Below are 22,737 nucleotides of genomic sequence, written 5' to 3'. Positions count from 1 at the left end.
GAGCACACCCCTCACATTTCAGCAAGACCTATAAATGCAGTTTGTCTTGTCAAGGAAGAATTGTAAACAAGAAACTAGAATATATTATTTGGTTGCCAAAACCTTTTCATCAATTTAGAAAACACTTGGCTCTCCAAGTACCACCATAGTGACTAACATTAAATACAGTAGTATAGTAGACCTAAGTATTCATTAAGTACCACCATAATGACAAAATTAAAATACAGTAGTACAGTAGACCTAAGTATTCATTAAGTACCACTACAATGACGAAAATTATAATACAGTAGCGTAGTATACCTAAGCATTCATCAAATACCACCATAATGACAACATTAAAATACAGTAGTGTAATAGACCTAAGTATTCATTAAGTACCATCATAATGAAAACATTAAAATACAGTTGTGTAGTACAATCAACATAAAAAACACAATATACACTTACAATTAGTGCACCAACCACAAAAACCTCCCTTTTTCATGACAAAGAAGAAAACAAAAAAAAAAAAAAAAGGACACCCCCGGGCCGCGGGACAAATTATTAGGCGTTGACTGGTCCACGGATACAAAAAGTTGGGGACCACTGGTATAGTAGACCTAAGTAATCATTAAGTACCACCATTATGACAACATTGTAACTCATTAGTATAGTAGGCCTAAGTATTCATTAAGTACCATCATAATGACAACATTAAAATACAGTAGTGTAGTAACCCTAAGTATTCATTAAGTACCACCATAATGACAACATTACAATACAGTAGTATAGTAGGCCTAAGTATTCATCATTAAGTACCACCATAACAACCAACATTAAAATACAGTAGTGTAGTAGACCTAAGTATTCATTAAGTACCATCATAATGAAAACATTAAAATACAGTTGTGTACTAGACTTAAGTATTCATTAAGTACCACCATTATGACAACATTGTAACTCATTAGTATAGTAGGCCTAAGTATTCATTAAGTACCACCATAATGACAACATTAAAATACAGTAGTGTAGTAACCCTAAGTATTCATTAGGTACCACCATAATGACAACATTAAAATACAGTAGTATAGTAGGCCTAAGTATTCATTAAGTACCACCATAACGACCAACATTAAAATACAGTAGTGTAGTAGACCTAAGTATTCATTAAGTACCACAATAATGACAACATTAAAATACAGTAGTGTAATAGACCTAAGTATGCATTAAGTACCATCATAATGAAAACATGAAAATACAGTTGTGTAGTAGACTTAAGTATTCATTAAGTACCACCATTATGACAACATTGTAACTCATTAGTATAGTAAGCCTAAGTATTCATTAAGTACCACCATAATGACAACATTAAAATACAGTAGTGTAGTAACCCTAAGTATTCATTAAGTACCACCAAAATGACAACATTAAAATACAGTAGTATAGTAGGCCTAAGTATTCATTAAGTACCACCATAACGACCAACATTAAAATACAGTAGTGTAGTAGACCTAAGTATTCATTAAGTACCACAATAATGACAACATTAAAATACTGTATTATAGTAGACCTAAGTATTAATTAAGTACCACCATCACGACAACATTATAATACAGTAGTGTAGTACAGTGTTTCTCAAAGGGGGTACGCGTACCCCTGGGGGTACTTGAAGCTATGCCAGGGGGTACGTGAGATTTTTTTAAAGTATTATAAAAATAGCAACAATTCAAAAATCATTTATGAATATATTTATTGAATAATACTTCAACAAAGTATGAATGTAAGTTCATAAACTGAACATCAAATCAAGTAGTAGTCTTACATTAATTACCATAAACCCAGAGTTTCCCTCCATGCCATGATGGTTTGATTTATCCTACCTGGCGGTGCCGCACGGCACCAACTGTCAATCAACTATCGATGTAGAAAACAAAGCGTAGCAGTAATGCAGCTGAAAACGAGGAGGAAATGTATTTTTTTTTTTTCCTGAGATGGCGCTGCTGTAGTGGCTGCTGTTGGCAGGAGCTCTGTGCTCATGTGTCATTCCTTCGTGTTTCCCTCTTGTTTTCATGTCTCATTATATTTTTTTGCCTTTTGGTCCGGGACCCTTTTGGACTGTGTGAGAAGGGGTGGCACTTTCGTGACCTCTGCGGTGCTTTTTTTGTGGACTTCTGGATCTGCCTCCCGGGAGCCTTTTGGCCATGGAGACCAGCTGCTGGGTCTCTGCCACACCTGAGTCAGTTTGGAGGGACTGGAGGAGATGCGGATGAGGAGACAGGGCTGCGGAGCTAGCACTGAGCGCCGGGACGGAGAGGCTTCGCGGTGTCTTGACTGGGTGAGCAGGTGTCGGACACCTCAGTCTCCTTGGACGTATCCTCGCTCATCCGTGCGGACTGGACACTGGCCGAGAGTTGGTTGACGGCCAAGAGTGGAGTCGGCTCTCTTGGTTGCTTTGTTGGGTCTGCTTCTTTCTTTGGCCATGCTCCCTCCACCCCAGCAGACGATGGCGTGGAACACCGCAGAGGCCACCACAGTGTATATGTTTCTTTTACTTTTTATTCATAGCTGTATGTAGAAGTGTCTGGTTGTATCCGCTGCTTTAATGTCTTTAATGTCCTTTGTGTTCTTTTATGTTTGATGTTTCCCTCTTACACACATGTGAGAGGGATGGCTATGAGTTGTTGTTGTTGTTGTTGTTTTTTTCCCTTGGCCTTAGTCTGGACCCCCTCACCAAGGCCCAGGCTTAGACCGATTTTTTTATTTTATTTTCATCTTCTATTTTTTTCTCCCATTCCCCCCCTTGTTTACCTGTATCTCATCTTTTTTGTAAGGGGCGCTGGAAGCCGGCAGACCCGTCAGCGATCCTGTTCTGTCTCCCTGTAATGTTTGTCTGATCTTGAATGGGATTGTGCTGAAAATTTTAATTTTCCTGAAGGAACTCTCCTGAAGGAATAAATAAAGTATTATCTAATCTAATCTAATCTAATCTAATCTAATCTAATCTAATCTAATCTAATCTAATGTGCCAAAGAAGGCCAAACCAGAGCCGGCAAAATTCAGACAGTTTTCCGAAGAGTATGTGTTAATGGGATTTACGGCTTCGAGTTGTAACCCCCCCAAGGCAGTGTGTTTTTTCTATGGAGAAATGTTTGCCAACAGCAGCATGAAGCCCGCACATCTTCAGCGGCATCTCCGCTTGCCATGTCGGTAAGCCACCTGTTTTTTTTAAGAGGAGACTATATGAATTCAGGTCATCTCAAAGCACGATACGGAAGGCTTCTTACGCGGTGTCTTTGCTTGTTGCTAAAGCCAAAAAGCCGTTCACTATTGCCAAAGAGCTGATAATTTCAGCCGCTGTAGTGCTGGCCGAGACAATACCGGATAAAAACGCAGTGGAAAAAATAAAGAATGTGCCTTTATCAAATGACTATGTTTGCCGGAGAGTAGATGAAATGGAAAAGACATTGTTGAGCAAGTTGTTGGAAAACTTAGCGACTCATTCTCCCTCCAGCTGGATGAATCCACAGATATTAGTGGAAATGCACAACTTGTAAGTTTTGTCAGATACATCGATAATGACGATATTTTTGAGCACTTACTTTTTTGTAAAACATTAGAGGGGATACAACCGGAGAGGACATGTTTGACATTGTCAACACTTTCTTCTCTGAGAATAGCATCAGCTGGAAGTCCTGTAGCAGCATCTGCACAGATGCAGCAGCATCAATGAAGGGCAGCGTGAGAGGACTGATTGCACGCGCTAAAAAAGAAAACCCCGACCTGAAGTGGACTCACTATGTCATACACAGGGAGGCATTGGCGTCCAGGAAAATTAGCCCTGTGCTTCATGATGTTTTAAACGACAGCGTCAAAGTCATCAACTTTATAAAGTCAAGGCCACTTAATTCACGTCTACTTCGTCGCCTCTGTGAAAATATGGGAGCTGAACACACGCAACTGCTGCTGCACACAGAAGTGCGCTGGCTCTCCCGAGGGAAAATACTAAACCGGCTGTTGGAATTATGTTCCGAGGTACACACCTTTCTGATTGATCACCATTCCCCCCATGCCACTTTGTTCCAGGACACGGACTGGCTTGCCAAATTATGTTATCCGGCAGATATTTTCAGCAAACTGAATGAACTGAATATGTCCCTACACGGCAAAGACACCAACATTTTAAACCCTTTATGACAAGGTGGGTGGTTTTCAGAAGAAAGCTGAGCTGTGGAAAACGGCCTGTGCTCAGGGAAATTTCACCTGCTTGCCTCAGGTGGATGATTTTCTCACAAATCAGGAAGTGGACAGAACTCCAGTCAAGTCAGTCATCATGGGTCAATTGACCAACTTGATTCAAGGTTTTCATTACTACTTTCCTGACATGGAGGAGAAATCTGCACAGCTGGATTGGGTGAGAAATCCGTTTCTATTGTCTGAAGCTACCAGAAGCAAGCTACCTGTCACTTATCAAGAAAAACTCCCAAGAGTGCCATCTGACTGTGGCTTCCAGATGAAGTTTTCCACCTCCACACTCAAACAGGTCTGGGTGTTTTTGAAGCAGGAGCACCCTGACCTGGGGCGAAAAGCTTTGGAGCAGCTATTACCCTTTGCCTCAACATATTTATGTGAGTCCTCCTTCCCTGCAATGGCTGTGATCAAATCAAACCAAAAAAAAAAAAAAAATCTGCGTGGAGAAGAGTTTGATCACAGCAGTTGCCTCCCTGCCACCAAGACTGCCAAAGATCCTCAGTGAAGCACAAGCTCAGATTTCTCACTAAAATGTCTGTCAAAAAGAACTGTGAAAAGAAATGCAACAATGCAATATTCAGTGTTGACAGCTAGATTTTTTGTGGACATGTTCCATAAATATTGATATTAAATATTTATTTTTTTGTGAAGAAAGGTTTAGAATGAAGTTCATGAATCCAGATGGATCTCTATTACAATCCCCAAAGAGAGCACTTTAAGTTGATGGTTACTTCTATGTGTAAAAATCTTTCTTTATAATTGAATCATTTGTTTATTTTTCAACAAGTTTTTAGTTTGTTTTGTACCTTTTTTTCCAAATAGTTCAAGACAGACCACTACAAATGAGCAATTTTTTGCACTGTTTCATAAATTTAATATATCAGAAACTGATGACATAGTGCTGTATTTTACTTATTTATCTATTTTTTTCAACAAAAAATGCTTTGCTCTGATTAGGGGGTACTTGAGTTAAAAAAATGTTCACAGGGGGTACGCCCCTGAAAAAAGGTCGAGAACCACTGGTGTAGTAGACCTAAGTATTCATTAAGTACCACCATCATGACAACATTATAGTACAGTAGTGTAGTAGGCCTAAGTATTCATTAAGTACCACCATAACAACCAATATTAAAATACAGTAGTGTAGTTGACCTAAGTATTCATTAAGTACCACCATAATGATTATCATTTTAATTCAGTAGCGTACTGGGCCTAAGTGAATCATTGGCGTACCCCTATATCGGGGGTGGGCAATGCAGCTCATTAGCGCCATCCTAGTGGCTCCCTAGAGCTTTTTCAAAAATGTATCAAAATGAAAATAGTGGGTTAACAATATATTATTTTGTTCTAAAAAGGTGTCTTTAGGAGGACAAACATGACACAAATGTTCCTAATTGTTACAAATCCTTCCGTTTATATCAAACACGCTTCAATTGATGAGAGTATTTGGCGAGCGGCCCTTGAACTCACCATAGTTTGTTTGCATGCACAACTTTCTCCGACGCCGCCACAGAAAAACTTGTTTTATACCACTTTTTCTTTGTCTCATTTTGTCCACCAAACCTTTTATGCTGTGCTTTAATGCACAAAGGTGATATTTGTTGATGTTATTGACTTGTTGGATTACTAAACAGACATATTTGGTCAGTGCAAGTTAATCCATGCTAACACACTATTTAGGCTAGCTGTATGTACATATTGCATTGTTATGCCTAGCTATATTTAAGCAGATTTCATTTCGGGTGTGCTGTTTCGGTGAACAAAGTATTTTTCGGATGTTGAATTTTCAGTGCATCCCAAGTCAATAATGCGCGAGTAATAGGCGAGATATATCCATTCATACTGTAATGACCGGCTGGTGCTCAAGCCCCACTTAAGTACTTTCAGTTTTGCTTGATTTTGCCGGCGCCAGTGGACCAAAGCAGTAGTGTTTTGCCAGAAGAAGACCACATTTCCCATGATGCCTAGCGCATGTAGCAGTCACACTGGCTGTAATATTGTGAGTGAAAGTCGGGACAATGTTGGTCCTTGACTGTCCTTTCATCTGGGTCGCCTCCGATTTCTTTTTTTTGTCTCCTCAGACAAACTTTTCGTTTCTTTGGTTGTTTTGCAGCATCTTCCATGACACCATGAATTGCACAAAGGGGTTTTTCTTCTCCTTTCAGTTTTCCGGCGGCACGTCAGCGTTCGCAACGACTTCCGTCTTTTTAACGAACGGGGAAAGGAGGATTCACATATGCCGTAAAGCAAGTTAACACATTTGCCGTTTGTTTTTTGTTCCTCCCACCCTCTTCAAAGTCACTAAGTGCCAGTAGAAGCGATACAGATCCCCTCAGGCCATGTAGTCCATGTATCGGACGTGTATGCATGAGCTGCTTGTTAGCATAAAATTGTCAATAAAAGTGAAAAATCCTCAGACTTTGTGAGACTTCTTACTTACTTAATTTTTTTTTCACGTGTAAAAACCTTCAAGTTAAAAGATGTGTCGGCTTTTATTTTGCCACGGTGGTGTGCCATGATCCATTACATCAAGGGGTAACCCTGGAGTCCAAACACACCTCCATGATTACAAGTGCCTTGCTGAGGAAGATGAAAGTGGAGATTATGGAACGGGTCAAGTTTGTCTTCGGACCTGAACGCAACTGAGCGCCTGCGGAGTGTCTTCAAATGGAACGGGTTCGAGGTGTCTATCTATCCATTCTTCCATTTTCTACCGCTTGTCCCTTTTGAGGTCGCGGGGGGCCGCTGGCGCCTATCTCAGCGCAAAAATGGAAGAGAATTCCAGAAACAACCGGTGAAGTTTCGGTGAATTCCATGTCAGAGAGTACCAAAGCTGTGCTATACGACAACGGTACTTAAAATAGTGTGAAGGTGCACCATTGGACATGTGAGGTGTATGAGGACGTCAGCTATCGAGACAATAAAGACTGAGTTGATGGATTTTCATTTCCCCCATCCAACTATTTCCCACCGCTTATCCGAGTCCGGCAGTCCAGCAGTCTAAGTAGAGATGCGCAGTTTTCCCTGTCCCCGACTACCTCCTAAAGTTCTACGGGGGATATACGGAGGCGTTCCCAGGCCAGCTATGAGACATAGCTCCTCTAACATGTCCCAGGTCTGCCCCGAGGTCTCCTCCCGGCTGGACATGCCCAAAACACCTCACCAAGGGAGGCGTCCAGGAGGCATCTATAGTGGATACCATCTCAGCTGGCTCCTTTCCACGTGAAGGAACAGAGGCTGTACTCTGGGTCCCTCCCGGATGACCCAGCTCCTCACACGATATCTGAGGGTGATCTAAGCGGTAGGGCCATTACCCAAGGTTCATGACCGTAGATGAGGGTAGGAACGTACCTGTAAATCGAGAGCTGAGGCAGAAGGGTGATCCCAGAAATAGGGCCATTACCCAAGGTTCATAACCATAGATGAGGTAGGAACGTAGACTCACCTATAATTCCAGAGCTTCGCCTTTTGGTTCAGCTCCAACAGACCGGTACAGTGACTGCATGACTGCAGACGCCGCTCCAATCTCGCGTTCTATTCTTCCCTCACTCATGAACAAGACCCCGAGATACTTGAACTCAGAAAAGAACTTCCAGCGAACTTCTCTGGAACAACCTGGGGAACCTCCGCTAAAACGCTGCGAATATCCACCCAAGCCCTGGTCTTCTCTGCAGCAGAATACTGCAGCCCAGACTGGAGCAGAAGCCCTTATGCGAGAAAGGTTCACTTGGGTATCAATACCTCCCTCCGGATAATACTGGATGTTTGAAGCCTACACCTGTGTCCCTCCTGCCGGTCTTCGCGGGGATAGCACCGGCCAGCCTCCGACGGGAGGCTGCCACTCTCGCCCTGGCCAGGAAGGCACAAAAATATGACTGACACATTTTGCACAACACCAGCACCTCCAAGAAGACTAAAGTCCCGCCAATCCTACAACAAGGCAGAAAAACAGATGGTCAACTCCACCTCTGGGGACATCTCCAGAGGTGCATGTTTGGCAGCAGCTTGGAAGCAGGAGTGGGAGTCGGCCCGGCCCTCCCGAGTCCACCGCTTGGGACCCAGGAGATGGGGCCATCGGATGAGACGACCTACCACGCCGAAAATGGACCACGCTGAACCGTCTACGGACTGGGGTCTGTCGCTTTGGGTCATCAATGAAGACGTGGGACTTGGCGGACAGTGCGGCATGCAAGTGCGGTGGCCCTAAGCAGACCGGCGACCATATAATTAACATCTGCCAGCCTCTTTCACCTAGGACCAGAGATGCGGGTATGGCTACGCAACACCAAGTTGGACATCTGACGTTACACGAAAGAAGAAGAACAGAACTTTATTCCCGACCTGAAAGAGTTTTCAGTGGTTCGTCAGGCTACACTACTAGGGGATGGCTTGGCCGTGCCAGCAATCTGAGGGTTCCCGGTTCAATCCCCACCTTCTACCATCCTAGTCACATCCGTTGTGTCCTTGGGCAAGACACTTCACCCTTGCTCCTGATGGGTCCTGGTTAGTGCCTTGCATGGCAGCTCCCGCATCAGTGTGTGAATGTGTGAGTGAATGGGTGAATGTGGAAATATTGTCAAGCACTTTAGGCTCCTTAAAAAGGGGTAGAAAAGCTCTATACAAGTACAACCACTTACCATTTTTAGCATTACTAAACAAACTGTAAACAGACCACTCTAAAGTTCTACCTAGGTTCCTTTTGATCGTGTTGATGACCTGTGAGGGCTGTACTTACTTCTCAGAGACAATTGAAGATGAGTTAGTGGATTCAAACCTTTGGTTCTCTGTGAGGTTGAGGTGGCGTTTGACGTCCAGCAGCACCTCTCTGAGGAAGCTCAGCCTCTTCTCCTCAAACTGCTGACACTGGTCAAAGACCTGCTCCATGTTCTCCATGTACAGAGGCGTGCACTTGTTGAGCTCGTCCAGAGCCTTCTCGTACTTTTCCTTAGCCTACACCCAAACACACACAAAACAAGTCACAGATCAGAGGAGAACAGGTCAAGGTAGAGCAGAATCTTGTGGACTTAAAGCCTGGGGGGGTTAAAGTGCGGTGCTGAGTCACATATTAACAATGCAGATAAGACTTTCAGAAGGACTTGCCAGAGAGGCTTTTTATCGTTCGCACCTTCTGCGAATCCACTTTGCACTTGTCCACTTTCTCGTGAAGTTTCTTCAGCTGGTCGGCGTTCACTGAGCCTTCGGTCTTGCCGTTGGTCTCCCTGGAGGAGGCCAGCCTCTCCTCTTTGCAAGCCACGTGGTACGACTTCTTGGCGGCCTCCAGCTGAGACGACAGAGGAATATGTCTGCTAGGGCTACACAGGGAGGTTTTACAACACCCTAAAAGCAGTGAAGTTGTCACGTTGTGTAAATGGTAAATAAAAACAAAATACAATCATTTGCTAATCCATTTCAACTTATATTCAATTGAATAGACTTCAAAGACAAGATATTTAACGTTCCAAATGGTACACATTGTAATTTTTAGCAAATTTTAGCTGAAAAAAAGACTAAGAAAGTTGAGGAATGCTCATCAAAGACCTTTTTGGAACATCCCACAGGTGAACAGGCTAATTGGGAACAGGTGGGTGCAATGATTGGGTATAAAAGCAGCTTCCATAAAATGCTCACTCATTCACAAACAAGGACGGGGCGAGGCTCACCACTTTGTCGACAAATGCCTGAGCAAATTGTTTAAGAACAACATTTCTCAACCAGCAATTGGAAGGAATTTAGGGATTTCACCATCTACGCTTCGTAATATCGTCAAAAGGTTCAGAGAAGCTGGAGAAATCCCAGTACGGAAGCAAAATCCCCGTGACCTTCGATACCTGAGGCGGTACTACCTCAAAAAGCGACATCAGTGTGTAAAGGATATCACCACATTGGCTCAGGAACACTTCAGAGAACCACTGTCATTAACTACAGTTGGTCGCTACATCTGTAAGTGCGAGTTAAAACTCTGCTATGGGGACGGCATGGCGCTGTTGGGAGAGTGGCTGTGCCAGCAACCTGAGGGTTCCAGGTTCAATCCCCACCTTCTACCAACCTCATCACGTCTGTTGTGTCCTTGAGCAAGACACAACGGTGTGTGTGTGTGTGTGTGTGTGTGTGTGTGTGTGTGAATGGGTGAATGTGGAAATAGTGTTAAAGCGCTTTGAGTACCTTGAAGGTAGAAAAGCGCTATACAAGTACAACCCATTTACCATTTACTATGCCATTTATCAACAACACCCAGAAACGCTTCGCTGGGCCCGAGCTCATCCAAGATGGACTGATGGAAAGTGGAACAGTGTTCTGTGTCCACATTTCAAATTGTTTTTGGAAACTGTGGACGTTGTGTCCTTCGGAACGAAGAGGAAAAGAACCATTCGGACTGTTCTAGGCGCAAAGTGTAAAAGGCAGCATGTGTGATGGTATGGAGGGCGGCATGGCGTAGTAGGTAGAGCGGCCGTGCCAGAAACCCTAGGGTTGCAGGTTCGCTTCCCACCTATTGACATCCAAATTGCTGCCGTTGCGTCCTTGGGCAGGGCACTTCACCCTTGCCCCCGGTGCCGTAGGCGCAAACTGGCAGCCACGCTTCCATCAGTCTACCCCAGAGCAGCTGTGGCTACATATGTAGCTTACCACCACCAGGTATGAATGAATGATGGGTTCCCACTTCTCTGTGAGCGCTTTGAGTATCTAACAATAGAAAAGCGCGGTATAAATCTAATCCATTATTGTTATTATTATTATTAGTGGCCAAGGCATGGGTAACTTACACATCTGTGAAGGCACCATTAATGCTGAAAGGTACATACAACTTTTGGAGCAAAATATGTTGGCATCCAAGCAAAGTTATTACGGATGCCACATGCCAAGCCACGTGTTACAACAGTGTGGCTTCGTAGTAAAAGATTGCGGGTACTAGACTGGCCTGTCTGTAGTCCAGACCTGACTCCCATTGAAAATGTGTGGACTTTTGCCGACTTTTCTCATTTATCTCCCACGATTTTCCAGTCGGACTAACCTGGGTGTGTTTTGGATATTTAGGGCATTCTATGGACTTGCGCGGCCGGCGGCGCGACTTGTGGGACACGAACCCGGGTGTGATTTTAGAAAATTTGGGGGACTTTTGCTGACTTTTCTCACTTTTCCCCCCGCCATTCGTGGGACTTTGCTGGGTGTGTTTTGGACATTTTGGGTATCACGGGACTTGCGCGGCCGGCGGCGGGACTTGTGGCATTCGAACCCGGGTGTGATTTTTTTAACAATTTTGGGACTTTTGCCGACTTTTCTCACTTTTTTTTTCCCGCTTTACCATCGGACTTTGCTGGGCGCGTTTTGGACATTTTGGGCATCCTGGGACTTGCGCGGCCGGGGGCGGGACTTGTGGGACACGAACCCGGGTGTGATTTTTGAAAATATTTTTGGGACTATTGCTGACTGTTCTCACTCTTCTACCCACTTTCCCAAGGGACTTTGCTGGGTGCATTTTGGACATCACGGGACTTGCGTGGCCGGGGACGGGACTTGTGGCACTCGAACCCGGGTGTGATTTTTGAACAATTTTGGGACTTTTGCCGACTTTTCCCCCCGCATTCCCGTGGGACTTTGCTGGGCGCGTTTTGGAAATTTTGGGTATCCCGGGACTTGTGCGGCCGTGCAGCACGGGTGCTGACTCACCACTTTGCCACGCCGACTGTAGCGCAGAGGTTGCTGGGGTCACGTGAGGGTGTGCCACGGCTAGAATTGAAAAACCCTTCAGACTTCAGCGATTCTACAATGCCCGAGGTGTATTCCTTTGACAATATGTTTATTATTGTAGTTTGTATTTCTACACAGGTGAAAGAGAGATGTTTTATTCTCGAGGTTACCAGAATACTTTACAAATATACCACGTGGTGGTGTGTTTTTTTTTTAAACCCCAAAGTTTGAACCACTCAAATCAGATCGACTTGAAATGTCTCACACAGGTCTATGTGCTCAACAAAACACCAACACTAATTTGATTTACAAACCCCAAAAGCAGTGAAGTTGTCACGTTGCGTAAATGGTAAAGAAAAAGAGAATACAATGATTTTCAAATAGACTGCAAAGACAAGATAGTTCATGTTCACACTAAGAAACGTTGTTATTTTTTGCAAATATTAGCTCATTTGGAATTTGATGGCTGCAACATGTTTAAAAAAAGCTGGCACAAGTGGCAAAAAAGACTGAGAATGTTGAGAAATGCTAATCAAAGACTTATTTGGAACATCCCACAGGTAAACAGGTTAATTGGGAACAGGTGGGTGCGATGATTGGGTATGTATGGCGGTATGGCTCGGTTGGTAGAGTGGCCGTGCCAGCAACTTGAGGGTTGCAGGTTCGATTCCCGCTTCCGCCATCCTAGTCACTGCCGTTGTGTCCTTGGGCAAGACACTTTACCCACGTGCTCCCAGTGCCACCCACACTGGTTTAAATGTAACTTAGATATTGGGTTTCACTATGTAAAGCGCTTTGAGTCACTAGAGAAAAGCGCTATATAAATATAATTCACTTCACTTCACAAAAGCAGCTTCCATGAAATGCTCACTCATTCACAAACAAGGACGGGGCAAGGGTCCCCACTTTGTCGACAAATGCCTGAGCAAATTGTTTAAGAACAACATTCCTCAAGCAGCTATTGCAAGGAATTTAGGGATTTCACCACCTACACTCCATAATATCATCAAAAGGTTGAGAGAATCTGGAAGAATCACAGCACGTAAGCAGCATGCCCGTGACTTTGGATCCCTCAGGCGGTACTGCATCAAAAAGCGACATCAGTGTGTAAAGGATATCACCACACGGGCTCAGGAACACTTCAGAAATCCACTGTCAGTAACTACAGTTGGTGGCTTCACCCGTAAGTGCAAGTTAAAACTCTAGTATGCAAAGCCAAAGCCATTAATCAACAACACCCAGAAACGCCGCCGGCTTCGCTGGGCCCGAGCTCATCAAAGATGGACTGATGCAAAGTGGAAAAGTGCTCTGTGGTCTGACGAGGCCACATTTCAAATTGTTTTTGGGTACTGTGAACGTCATGTCCTCCGGACTAAAGAGGAAAAGAACCATACGGACTGTTCTAGGGTCAAAGTGTAAAAGCCAGCATGTGTGATGGTATGGGGGTGTATTAGTGGCCAAAGCATGGGTAACTTACACATATGTGAAGGCACCATTAATGCTGAAAGGTACATACAGCTTTTGGCGCAACATATGTTGCCATCCAAGCAGCGTTATCATGGACACTCCTGCTTATTTCAGCAAGACAAATGCCAAGCTACATGTTACAACAGCGTGGCTTCATAGTAAAAGAGTGCGGGTACTAGACTGGCCTGCCTGTAGTCCAGACATTGAAAATGTGTGGTGCAATATGAAGGCTAAAATATGAGAAGGGAGACTGTTGAACAACTTAAGCTGTACATCAAGCAAGAATGGGAAAGAATTCCACTTCAAACATGTCTCCTCAGTTCCCAAACCTTTACTGAGTGTTGTTAAACGGAAAGGCCATGTACCACACTGGTAAAAAGGACTTTTTTGAAATGTGTTGCTACCATTAAATTCTAAGTTCATGACTATTTGCAAAAAAATAACAAAGTTTCTCAGTGTGAACATGAAATTTCTTGTCTATGCAGTCTATTCAATTGAATATAAGTTGAAAAGGATTTGCAAATCATTGTATACTCTTTTTATTTACTATTTACACAACGTGACAACTTCAATGGTTTTGGGTTTTGTATTTTCCCAATTGCAAGAGAGAATAGTGAAGTGAATTATATTTATATAGCGCTTTTCTCTAGTGACTCAAAACACTTTTTCATAGTGAAACCCAATGTTTAAGTTATGATTAATCCAGTGTGGGTGGCACTGGGAGCAGGTGGGTAAAACTGTCTTGCTCAAGGACACAATGGCAGTGACTTAATCGAAGCTGGAACCCTCAAGTTGCTGGCACGGCCGCTCTACCGACCGAGCCATACCGCCCCATAAAGGTAAATATTAATGTCCGCATGGATTTTCTATGCCAGTTACAGAAAAAAGTTGGATTGAAGATGTTTTAGATTTAATCTCCAAGGACCCCTGAGGAGTCTTCCTGCCTTCTGCGGACTAGATCTTACTTCTTTCAGCTTCTTGGCCCAAGGCTTCTGGACCTTCTTGAAGCCCTCGTCCGCCTCCTTGGTTTCCTTGAAGCCCCCCATCATCTGCTTGTGGTAGGAGTCCTTCTGCCAGTTCTTCACCTTCTCAAAGTCCTCGCCCATCAGGCCGTTCTTCACCTCCTGGTGAAGCTCGCTCACCTTCTCCGCCTCGTTCATCAGCGAGATCCAGGCGCGCTCCACCGTGCCATACTGAGGACCTGCGGCGGGGGGGACGGAAAACCGCATCAAAGGGCGCGTCGCGGGCTTGAAACTTCTCCTACCTTTGTCGACCAGCTGTTTCCATCTCTTGGACCAGTCGGTCAGTTGCTGAGCGTAGGCTTTCTCCAGCTTGGCGCGCTCTTGGATGCAGTTCATCAGGTCGTTGCAGAGCCTGTGGCCGTCGTCGATACGCTTCACCGATCGCTTGTAGTTCCCCACCTGGCACAAAACAAAACATGCAAACTCAGACATGCTAACTCAAACCATTCCACCTGTAACACGTGTCCTGACCACGCTGGTGGATGACCACATATCCCCAAAGTAGGGTTATCCCCATACCAACATTTTGGTAACGGTACCAAAATGTATTTTGATATTTTTCTAAATAAAACTTTTTATTACTGTCAAGGCAGAGAACAAACTTGGCTAAAAAAACAAAATCCTGCACTAAGGCAAAATTATGGACATAAAACAAAAACTTGCACTATGGCATGAATAACGAAAAACTTACTTGGAACGAGAAAGAGTATGGATCATCGGCATGGATATAATGGGTGTGTAGGAGGTGATAGAGGGTGGTAGACGGTGATGTCGCCAGGCTAACTGCCTGGCAACTACAGGCTTAAATAGTGCTGTGTTGCTTGAAAACAGGTGCGTAAGCTCAAATGAGTCAGGTGCATGAGATGACAGGTGAAAACTAATTGGTAGTCATGGATACTAAAACAAACCAGGGTGCGCAAAAACAGGAACTAATGGAGTCAAAAACAAAACAGAACATGATCACAAACGTGAAACATATGTTTATGATTGTCATTTAGTCCATCCATCCATCCATCCATCCATTTCCTACCGCTTATCCCTGTCATTTAGTCCTTAAATAAAATAGCGAACGTACTAGACAACTTGTCTTTTAGTAGTAAGTAGACAAAGACTCCTAATTAGTCTGATAAATATTGTGTCATTTATCAACAATTTAATAAACAAATTAATTAAATAAAATTAATTAAAGAAATTAATAATTAAGTAAATACTGATCAATAATAATAAATTAAATACATAAACAATAAATTAAATCAATAAAAATTAATTGAATAAATTTACTACATTAATTTAATAAACAAACAAAGACTCCTAATTAGTCTGCTGACGTATGCAGTAACATATTGTGTCATTCATCAAAAATCTGATAAACACATCAATTAAATAAATGAATAATACATTAAATAATAATACATAATAATACATTTTAAAAGTTTAATTAAATTAACTTCATAAACAATTTAATAAACAAACAAAGACTCGTAATTAGTCTGCTGACGTATGCAGTAACATATTTTGTCACTTATCAACAATTGAATGAACAAATACATTAAATAAATTAATAAAAAATAAAAAATAATACATAATAATAAATTAAATAATTAAAATTAAATTAATTTCATAAACAATTTAATAATCAAACAAAGACTCCTAATTAGTCTGCTGACGTATGCAGTAACATATTGTGTCATTTATCTACCTATTATTTTGTACACATTATGAGGGACAAACTGTAAAAAAAAATTGATTATTAGTCCACTTGTTCATTTTGTCATGACATAGAGTCGAACCCGCGTTTCCTCGGCGGCTGGAGCTGCGGCCGCCTCTGCGTACAGCGCGCTAAGATGCGCCTCCTTTGACAGCACACTCAGACTTGTCCCCACTCGTGCTGAGCGCAGCACGCCCGCGCAGCAACAAGCCTGTAGTCAATCAATAATCGACACACCTGAACTTGATGAAAGGGAGCGGCATAAAGACCAGCAGACCCAAGGAACCTTTGCCAGAACGTCGCTAACCTTCCCGTAAGCTTCACGTCTGGCATCCCCTTCCCCGTGATTTCCTCACCTTTGCTTTGCTCTCTCACTGTGTATCCCTGGTTCATGTCCCTTTGTGTGTTCACAGTGACTCCCCTGCCTTCCGTGATCAAGCCTTGTCCTTCGACATCCAACCGGATTCCTGACTTCTCTCCTCGATCCACGACCTGGCTGCTCGGACCCAGACTACACTGCCTCGCTCCTCCCCACGACCCCATTGCCTGTCCACGAACTGCCTCTTCGTCTTGCCCCTCGTGATTCGACGAAAGATTACGACCAAAACTCACAGACAAAAACCCTTGGTAACATTTACATTATTAATATTACACATAGTCACACTCATTCACTTAGAGTAGCATACACATGTCACGTATTTATCAAAGGTTTAAAATAAACCTCGAAAGCACCGCAGTTCTGTCCTGGTTGTCGCCTCCTTCCCTCTGAACATAACGCATTTACTGTTAATATCTGCTTACTTTCTGTTTTAAAATGTTCTATCTACACTTCTGTTCAAATAATAATCACTTATTCTTCTCTTCTTTCATACCTGACATTAGTTTTGGATGATACCACAAATGTATGTATCGACCCGATACCAAGTAGTTACAGGATCATACATTGGTCATGTTCAAAGTCCTCGTGTGTCCAGGGACGTATTTACTGACTTTATAAACATCATAGGAATTTTTAAAAAAGGAAAAAGATTTTGGAATGATAAAAAATATCAATGTAATCTTAGTAGTATTGACTAATACTTGGTAACCTTACAGTGGATGTCAGTTGTCGATCTACACATGGCAACTGTTTACATTGTGACACCGGTGAGCTATCGTATTCTCCCGCGTTGTGTAGGGAAGCATGTTTAGCTATTTCTCGTCCTCCAGTGATAATGCTAAAGGTAAAAAAACGTCCGTGTTTTGTCGCCACGGAGGCCAGGATTAGTGATTTAGAAGTTTCAGTGTTATAACTTCACATTTATCTTTACTTTTTACACCAAAGTGCGTCCATTCTCCCTTTTCTGTCTACACACTGTGTCTGCTTGTAAGTACTCTGTGTGTGTGCGCTGCCCAACATGCTCCTCTGCTCGTGAAACCAGCAATGTCACAACGTGACGACTGCTGGGAACCCATTCATCCCTCAATTTTCTACCGCCTGTCCCTTTTAGGGATCGCAAGGGGTGCTGGAGCCTATCTCAGCTGCATTTGGGTGGAAGGCGGGGTACACCCAGGACAAGTCGCCACCTCGTCGCAGGGCCAACACAGATAGACAGAACCGGTACTTTTCAAACAGAGTATCGTACGGTTTTTGATTAATTAGTACATCAATACTATACTTGTACCGGTATACTGTACAACGCTTCCCCTAAGTCAGTGGTCCCCAACCACCGGGCCGCAGAATAATTTTTTATTAAAACAAAAAAAAAAAGTTTTTTTTTTGTTTTTGTTTTTTTATTAAATCAACATAAACAACACAATATATTACAATTAGTGCACTGACCACAAAAACCTCCCTTTTTCATGACAAAAACGTCCCTTTTTTATGACAAAGAAAAAAAAAAAGAAAAAAAAAAGGACCCCACCCACCCGGGCCGCCGGACAAATTATTAAGCGTTGACCGGTCCGCGGATACAAAAAGGTTGGGGACCACTGCCCTAAGTGATTCTTTGGGAGTTGCTGTTTTGTAGAAGGGTGACCAAATAACCTTTTAGTTTGTTATGTGTGCGCAACAGGAATGTAACAGATGGGTATTGGAAACTGAAGAACAAGGATAGCATTCGGGATGGGTGCCAAATTGGGTACTGTTTTTCGTACCGACTGAATCCCACCGGTCCTACCAGGCACCGATTCACGTCAAATCCAACTGTGCCACCATTTTGCAGTTGCAGACTCAGGGCTAACTAGGAATGTAGCGATAACAAGTCATACCAAAGACTATAAAAATTGGAGCCATTACCTCCCTGCTTGGCACTCAGCATCAAGGGTTGGAATTGGGGGTTAAATCACTGTGAACGACTCCAGCCGTCATCGTGTGGGTTGCGAGGACCATTCAGGAAGGACATTGTGTCGAGCAGGTTTGACTCTTTTATTTTTTCGAATAGGAAAGCGTCATTGTCGATGGGGTCGCTTTTTAGCTCCTCCTCCTCCGCTGCTTGTATCGGTCCTCTTTTCAGCTGCCGGTGTCGTCGTCTTCCTCTGGGGGTCATTCTCGGATCGGTCTTGTTCGTTTGCTTCTGCTGTGCAGTGGACACTCCAACTTCTCTCCTCGATCTTTCCTCCTTCTCCCCTTTTATACGCTGAGAGGAGATAGGCAGATTATGAGCCGGTGTGTGAGCCATGCACCTGATCTCGTCGCCGCAGCGTCGCTCCCGGCACACCCCGCCTCCTCGCTCCGCTGCATTCCCCGCCTCCTGGCCGCCATTTTGAGCAGGGCCAAAGCGTGTCCTGCCCCGCCGTCGGCCTGTCGGTTCCGCCTCTCCACATTCCTCCATCGCCAAACTCAAGGCGGGCTTCAGTCCGGCTAAACCTACTCACCCCTCCCTTTTCTTAAGGGTTGGGGGGGAAAAAAAATGCCATGGCCACCTGTCTTCTCTTCTTCGTCCTTTTTGACCTTTTCTTGGTCTTCTTCATCCTCTTTGACATTTTCTTCGTCCTCTTTGACCTTTTCTTTGTCTTCTTCTTCTTCGTTCTCTTTTACCTTTTCTTTGTCTTCCTTGACTTCTTTGACCTCTTTGATTTCTTTCTCTTCTTCCTCCTCTTCTTTCACTTCTTCATCATCTTCTTTTTCTTCCAGCACAACTACTTTTTCCCCTTCTTCCTCTTCCTCATCTTCATCTTTTTCTTGAATTCCTTCAACTCTTCTTTATCTTCTTCTTCTTCTTTATCATTTTCTTGAACTTCAACTTCTTCTTCATCTACAACTTCTTCTTCATCTTCAACTTCCTCGTCCTCTTTGACTTTTTCTTTGTCCTATTTGACTTCTTCTTCATCCTCTTTGACTTTTTCTGTGTCCTCCATGACTTCTTCTTTGTCCTCTTTGACTTCTTCTTCATCCTCTTTGACTTTTTCTTCGTTTTCTTTGACTTATTCCTCTTCTTCTTCCTCTTTGACTTCTTCTTCGACCTCTTCTTTCAATTCTCATCATTTTCTTGAATTTATTCAACTATTTATTCTTCTTCAACTATTTCTTCTTCTTTATCATGTTCTTTTTCTTGTCCTTTTTCTTTATCGTAAATTTCATCATCATCGTACTCTTCATCATCATCGAAATCTTCATCATCAGCGTAAACTTCATAATCAATGTAAACTTCATCATCAATGTATACTTCTTCAACGTAAATTTCTTCATTTCTTCATTATAATCATCTTCTACCTCTTCAACTGCACGCTCCACTGGCTGTGCATCTGTCTCCTCAGCAGGGGGCACCTCCTCTACACCGCTGTCTGTCTTCTTATCTTCAGGGGGCCATTCACCGGGGGTCATTCAAGGCTTTACGGTAAACAGCAATGTTGTGACACTCTAAAACAGGACAATACTGCCATCTACTGTACATGCATATGGCTAGAAAAACAAGGATGAACAATTAAACCCATAACTCAACAATGAGTAGATGAGTGTTATGTGTGTGTGTATGTGTAAATAAATGAACACTGAAATTCAAGTATTTTAACCACGCCCCCCACCCCACTCCTGACCGCGCCCCCCACCTCCCGAAATCGGAGGTCTCAAGGTTGGCAAGTATGCAGTGTTGACACCTTTTGTCACCTGTTACAGCCATAGACATCTTCTAAGCGTACTCGAGTGACGTGTCGACAGCCTGTTTTCACGTCCGCTTTCCCACAATATAAACAGAGTGCCTGCCCAATGACATTATAACTGTAAAATGATCGAGGGCGAGTTCTTGGTTTCTTATGTGGGTTTATTGTTAGGCAGTCTCATTAACCTCCTCCCAGCGCGGCAACAACACACAACAACAGCAGTCACGTTTTCGTCTACTGTAAAACAGTTTGTCTGCCGTAAACAGCAATGTTGTGACACTCTTAAACAAGACAATACTGCCATCTACTGTACATGCATATGTGACAATAATATCTACGGCTTTTAGAGCAGTGGTTCTCAACCTTTTTTCAGAGATGTACCCCCTGTGATTATTTTTTTAATTCAAGTATCCCCTAATCAGAGAAAAATATTGTTGGTTGAAAAAAAAAAAAAAAGGTAAAGAAGTAAAATACAGCACTATGTCATCAGTTTCTGATTTATTAAATTGTATAAAAAAATATATAAAAATAACAAAAAACTTGTTGAAAAATAAACTAGCTTCTATACATACTGCGATGAGGGGCGACTTGTCCAGGGTGTACAACACCTTGCGCCCGATTGTAGCTGTCATAGGCACCAGCGCCCCCCGCAAACCCAAAGGGAATAAGCGGTAAAAAATTGATGGATGGATAGCTGTAAATATACTCCTCCCCTCTTAACCACGCTCCCAACAACGCCCCTCCCCCAAGCATGCCCCTCGCCCAATTCCCGACCACGCCCCACATCCCCAGCCCCCCACCTCCCGAAATCGGAGGTCTCATGGTTAGCAAGTATGTGCAGGCATCAAATTCTAAATGAGCTAATATTTGCAAACGTTTTTCAGTGTGAACATGAAAGATCTTTTCTTTGCAGTCTATTCAATTGAATATAAGTTGAAAAGGATTTGCAAATCATTTTATTCTCCTTGTATTTATCATTTACACAAAAAAAACACGCGACCATGTGGTACAGTTTTAAACAACAAAAACAGTATTTTGGTTACCTCGAGAAAACAAATATTGTTTTTTCACCTGTGTAAAAATACCAACTACAACAATATGGTTAAAGGAATACATCTCTGGTATTGCGGAATCGCTGAGGTCTGAATGGTAAAGATCTTTCCTTAGGTTTTTAAATTCTAGCCGTGCCACACCCGCACGTGAACCCAGCAACCTCGGCGCAGCAAAGTGGTGAGTCAGCACCCGTGGTGTAGCGAGACGCTTACCGCTGCACGGGTGGATGAGGATGGTGATGAAGATGATGATGATGATGATGATGATGAAAAACTGCAGAGTGTGGAAGTGAACATCATCACTTTGCTCTTCTGCTGATATTTAATATTTGACCTCAGGGAACGCCAGCTCCTTCAGCTCCTCTGTGCTCGACAGCCAGAGTTGGTTAATAATAATAATAATAATAATAATAATAATGGATTGGATTTATTTGGTGCTTTTCTAGACACTCAAATCTCTTCACAGAGAAGTGACAACCCCTCATTCATTCACTCCACATTCACAAATTAATGGTGGTAAGGTATATTTGTCCGTCCTACATGGTGATCTGTTTATGTCTATTCTTCCATCGTGTAGAAATATTAGATCCTGCACACTAAAAAAATGTTGGGTTGATAAATAATGCAATTTTAACCCAACTACTGGTTCGGAAAAGGACGAACCCCTTATTTGAGTTATTTTAACTCAACATTTTGGGTGAATTTTTTTTCAACCCAACTTTTGCGTTGAATTATTTAACCAAAGAGTGAGTTGTGATAACCTAATGTTGGGTTATTCCCAACCAAATGATTTGGTTACATTATTTAACCCAAAAGTTGAGTTGTGATAACTTTATGTTGGGTTAATCCCAACCAAACTATTGGGTTACATTATTTAACCCAAAAGTTGAGTCATGCTAACTCGATGTTGGTTGATTCATAACCCAACTATTGGGTTGAATTTATTCAACATAAAAGCACATATGCTCACTACAATGTTAGGTTGCATAATTTAGCTCTCCTTGACCCAATAGTTGGTTAAAACATATACACTTTACAGCTGGTTTGTCCTACTCCTTCCCAACTACTAATCAGAATTATTTGTATTCCATAAAATATACTCAAAAGCAAAATATGAGTGACATTTTTCTTTTTACAGGGTTGCCGTGGATGGTTCTACCAAGATGCCGACGGGACTCCGGAGGCAAGGTGAGGGTAAGGAAATTATTTATTGTCCAAAAATCATGCGGGATACAAACAAAAGAGCACCAGCATGAATTGATTAACGTGGACCCCAAATTAAACAAGTTCAAAAACATATTCGGGTGTTACCATTTAGTGGTCAACTGAACGGAATATGTACTGTACTGTGCAATCTACTAATAAAAGTTTCAATCAATAAATCAATAGCGTGGAAGTGTAACGGAGTAGCGAACAAGAAAAGCTTTGGATGTAAACAAGCAAACAATAAGGTGAAGCTTAGCTCAAGAATAAAATTAGTAGCCTTTATAACTGT

At 42.7% G+C, this 22,737-nt stretch overlaps 1 protein-coding gene across 5 annotated transcripts in view; it reads right to left on the bottom strand.

Moving 5' to 3' along the window:
* Window positions 1–22,737, bottom strand: part of pacsin1b (protein kinase C and casein kinase substrate in neurons 1b) — a 100,192-nt gene that overhangs the window by 30,529 nt on the left and 46,926 nt on the right. For all 5 annotated transcript variants that reach the window (XM_061885546.1, XM_061885517.1, XM_061885507.1 and 2 more), the window contains 4 exons: window positions 14,645–14,801; window positions 14,346–14,581; window positions 9,353–9,508; window positions 9,002–9,177 (listed from right to left, as the gene is read on the bottom strand). In XM_061885546.1, coding sequence (XP_061741530.1) covers window positions 9,002–9,177; window positions 9,353–9,508; window positions 14,346–14,581; window positions 14,645–14,801 — 725 coding nt within the window. The remainder of the gene's footprint in view (window positions 1–9,001; window positions 9,178–9,352; window positions 9,509–14,345; window positions 14,582–14,644; window positions 14,802–22,737) is intronic.

The sequence above is a fragment of the Nerophis ophidion genome, linkage group LG02, assembly GCF_033978795.1.
Source record: "Nerophis ophidion isolate RoL-2023_Sa linkage group LG02, RoL_Noph_v1.0, whole genome shotgun sequence".
NCBI lineage: Eukaryota > Metazoa > Chordata > Actinopteri > Syngnathiformes > Syngnathidae > Nerophis > Nerophis ophidion.
This window is presented reverse-complemented; position numbering and strand designations above follow the sequence as displayed.